Source organism: Phocoena phocoena, chromosome 19 (assembly GCF_963924675.1).
Source record: "Phocoena phocoena chromosome 19, mPhoPho1.1, whole genome shotgun sequence".
Taxonomy (NCBI): Eukaryota; Metazoa; Chordata; class Mammalia; order Artiodactyla; family Phocoenidae; genus Phocoena; species Phocoena phocoena.
This window is the reverse complement of record NC_089237.1, coordinates 43,547,343-43,551,525: the sequence shown is the minus strand read 5'-3', so window position 1 is coordinate 43,551,525 and position 4,183 is coordinate 43,547,343. Positions and strand designations below refer to the sequence as shown.

Here is a 4,183-nt window from a genome sequence, read left to right as displayed (position 1 = left end):
GAGGGGAAATCTGTGCAGAGGAGATAACAGATTCCATTCAGTCCAGTTCAACAAACAGGGCACGAAGCATTGGGGCCCGGGCCAGGCTCAGTAGGTCTGGCAGCTGATGAATCCCCAGCAGTGTGGGAAGCGCTGTTACAGTTCCAGGAACGTGGCACTGCACCTCCCCAGGGAGGGACAGTCACGAAGGGCTTCCCAGAGGAAGAGACACTGACCTGGCCCTGGAAGGATGAACACAAGTTCCTCACATGGAGGAGACGGGGAAGGGAGCTCCACGCTGAGGGGGCTGTGTGTGCAATGTCACAAGAGGTGACCTACTTGCCGGCTGAAAGGGTCTGGGAGAAGTTCCTTGTGTCTGACTCTGGGGTGAGCCGAAAAACTGGTTCCCAAACTCATTCTGGCGTCACTGTGGGGGCGACTGGGGGAGTGACAGGCTTCAGGCAGGGGCACCAGGCAAGGTGCTGTAGTAGAGGTTCAGGCAGGATCCTCTGGAGCATCTTGTTAAATTGCAGGTTCTGTCCAGTAGGTCTGGGGTGACATTGCGTTTCTAATTAGCTCATGGGTGATGTCGATGCTACTGGTCCAGGACCACACTTCGAGTAGCGAGGCTCAGACCTCTGGGCATTCTTCCCTCTGTTGCCTGAAGTCAGCTGGTTTCTCAGTGACTGTGACGCAGGATCTTCCTGCTCATCTCCCTTATTCCTCCTGGCATGACACCTCCTCATCCACCACCTGAAGCTGGTCTCCAGAAGGAAGACGACAGGATGAGGCTGTGCCTCTCACCTTTGGTCCTTGCAGGCCTGCTCTGAGCTGAGACTTCTGCAGGACCGAATGCCCAGCCTGAGCTTGGGGTCTGGGTTCCCTGGGGACCTGGCTCCATACTGTATCAAATACGTCTGCTTCCCAGAGCGCTGGAAGCTGGGGGCCAGGGCTGAGTATTGGCTTGATGCCTAGAAGTAATGCTCTGTGTTTTCCAGGGACAGAGGCCTTGCAGATGGCCCCGCTACCGGGGGCAGAGCTGGTCCAGAGGCCGCTGCAGCTCTACCGATACCTGCTGCGCTGTTGCCGGCAGCTGCCAACCAAGGGCATCCAGGAGCATTATAAGCATGCTGTCAGGCAGGTGGGAGTAGGGTCCACTGGGCTTGGGGTGGGGGGCTTCCTGTAATAGGGGGCCTATCACAGGGTTGGGGGCCAGGGGCAGTGGGCAGGGATGGTTTTTCCGGTGGTGGGGTTGGGGGTGGCAGTTCCATAAGAGCCACCGGAAAGCAGTACTGGTCAGCCCAGCTCCTCTCTCTGGTTTCTGTTCCGGAAACAGGATGCACCCAGCACAGCAGCTCTGTGCCAGGGCTTGAATAAGGCAGCTAAACAGATAATTAAAATAGAGTGTGAGACATAACATCATTTTGACAGGCATACCTGCCAATAATGCACAACCTGAATTTAATCATGAGAAAACATCAGGTAAACCCAAACTGAGCAACCGTCTACCCATAACCAGCCTGTGCTCATCAAATGTGTCAACGTCCTGAAACACAAAGGCAGACGACTGCTCTGGTTTAAAGGGGACTAAAGAGATGTGACAACTAAGTGTAAGGAGTGATCCCAGATTGGATCCTGGACCAGAAAAAGCAATGATTGTAAAGGACATTATTGGGGAAATTCATGAAGCTGGAATATGGACTGTAGATTAGATAACAGTATTATATCAGTGTTCAATTTTCTGAAGTTGATTACTGTGGTTATGTAAGATAATGCCCTTGCTTACATACCCAAAGTATTCAGGGGTTAAGGTCATGATACCTGAAACTTTAAATGCTTCCAAAAATTTTTATACAAACCCATATAGAGAATGATAAAGTAAATGTGGCAAAATAGTAACAGTTGGTGATTCTGGTAGGGAATTCTTTCGTAATATTCTTGCAGCTTTTCTGTTGATTAAAAATTATTTCCAAATAAAAAGTTAAAAGCTGAAATTTATATAAATACAGTATGGAAAGTAAAAAAATAGAGGTAGTAACAGAGGGTTGTGGAAACATAGAGAAGGAGTAGTTAGCTGTCTGAGGGAGTCTGGGAGGACTTCCTGGAGGTGAGCATTTGAGGTGCTCCTAAAGATAAGTAGGAGGACGTGGGGGGTTGAGAGTGACATATCAGAGGAAGTAACCAGTTCTTTTGAAGGGCCATGAGAGCCACACCAGTGAACCTGAATCTCATGTTGCTTTTCAAAGGCGAACATCTGGTCAAAGCAAACAGCAGCCCTGCATTGCTCTGCTTTGGGCCTGGCTGGATTTTCCAAAGCCACCCTCTCCACTGCCCCTCCCTTCCCTGCATGGCTTTCCAGCATGGGTCTGGAGAAACTCTGCTCTTCTCTGTGGTGAAGCCATGCAGAGAGCTCAGCCTGGTGAAAGCAGCTTCCTGGGAAGAGCAAACGAAGCAGAGAGATGGAAGTTTCCCTTAGGCCTCTGCTACCCGATAACCTTTTAGCTTGGGGCCAGTCTTCCTTTTCACGGCTGCCCTGCTGGTAGGAGTACAGGCTGTGTAGTTGGATAGTCCAGGATTCAAATGCTGGTGCCATTGCTTAACGGCAAGGTAGAGTTTCTGAGCCTGTTTCCTCATCTCAGGGTGTGATCATCATAACTGTCTGTGGAGGGGTAAGAGTGATGCTGAGTGTATAGTGCCCACAGTGTGCCTGGCCCACAACTGCTGCTCTGAAGCTGCCAGTCCTGTGATTTTTGCCTAGTCATCTTTCCATATGCTTAAACCTGCAGAGTTTCCGAGTTCATTCGGATGAAGACAGCCCTGAGAGGATCCAGCAGATTATTAAAAGAGCCATTGAAGATGCTGACTGGATCCTGAACAAGGTAAGTGCTCGGCTCCGACTTCCACCTGCGAGTTGGGGTTGAGGGCTGTAATCTCCGTGACCACCAGGGGTCGCCCCTGCCCCACAGTTGAGACCGATCAGCGCTGTGGAGGCCCCCCCTCCCCTTACCAGCCGCTCCCCTCCCCAGAAGCCCAAAGGTGATGGCAGATGCCCTTCTGGTTGCGTTTTCTGCAAGGGGGTGCGCATCCTTAATCCCTAAAGGCAAACTTCTGCCTCACAGTACTGAATAAGCCGAGATGGGGCCACAGGAAGAAGGAAGAGAACAGTCTTGCTGGTAGCAATAGTGCCAGAGCTGGCAGCAGCCTTGCGACGGCTCAGAGAGGAAAGCTGGGTGAGGCAGGGTTGCTGAGGAAACATTCGAGTGTCTGTTTTGGTAGAGGCAGGAAGGGAGTCAGGAATACAGACAGGCTTGCTGGTCCTTACACTTGGTATTAGAACAGCCTTGAGAGCTGGAGCACACCCCAGCTTTCTGAATGTTGTCTTCTATAACCGGAGATTTTTTTGTTTCTTCTGAACGAGACTCAGCTTGATGGGAAGACTGGACACACCACAATTTTCAATTCCAATGTTCCCAGTGTCTTTCTCATCCTCTGTCCCCAACCCCATCAACTTCTTTTTCTGTTGGAACCAGCTAGAGACATGACTGTCTGATGCCTGCTGACCGGGTTCGACTTCCCGGGTCCTCCCTCCCCCCGCTGGCTTCCCTCACCCGCTCGTAATGATCTCTCTGTCTTACAGTATAAGAAAGAAAACTGAGACTCCAGGACGTAGTGAGTGCAGCTGCCTTGGAGACACTGATATTGAGAGCCCTCGCTTCGCCTGGCCCTAAGCAGCAGCGGCAGTTTTGGAACATCCACTAGCCTCGTTGGCTGGGAGCAGGAAGTCAGGGGTAGGAGAAGCGGATACTTGCTCAGACAGATCTTCTTGCCATGTTTGTGTCTCCAGTGTCTCCCTTACGTTTGCTTTTCCAGCTGGTTATGATGTGAGATTTGGGGAGAATGTGTTTTCTCACTTTGCACTGAAAGTGATTCATTTACTCTGGGCATCATTCTTTGAGACCCAGAGCTGGCGTGCCCTCATATAGCTTCCTGTACAGAGGGCAGGGCATGGGTTTAAAAACCAGACAGATCTGGATTTGAATCTCAACTCAGCGTTTTTTCAAGGGTTTTGGCTTCAAGTCCAGTTTCCTCCTTCATTAGGATTAGATAAGATGAAATCAAAGAGCCTGACGTCGGACATGGTATGCGGTGGGGCCACTAAACATCCCTGTGAGGAAGCCGTCCTCTGCTGCTCCCGCAGTGCTCA

The 4,183-nt window shown here is 50.9% G+C and overlaps 1 protein-coding gene across 1 annotated transcript; it reads left to right on the top strand.

Moving 5' to 3' along the window:
• Positions 1-994: 994 nt before the first annotated feature.
• Positions 995-3,634, top strand: LYRM9 (LYR motif containing 9). Its single transcript, XM_065897783.1, has 3 exons — positions 995-1,120; positions 2,766-2,858; positions 3,617-3,634. Exons 1-3 carry the CDS (start codon positions 995-997, stop codon positions 3,632-3,634), a joined length of 237 nt encoding a protein of 78 aa, XP_065753855.1.
• Positions 3,635-4,183: the final 549 nt, after the last annotated feature.

What these genes read in the sequence shown, in the direction of transcription:
- LYRM9 (XM_065897783.1), top strand. Translation starts at nt 995, where the DNA reads ATGGCCCCGCTACCGGGGGCAGAGCTGGTCCAGAGGCCGCTGCAGCTC. An exon ending in ATAAGCATGCTGTCAGGCAG is followed by an intron (nt 1,121 to 2,765) that starts GTGGGAGTAGGG and finishes TTAAACCTGCAG; the next exon opens with AGTTTCCGAGTTCATTCGGA.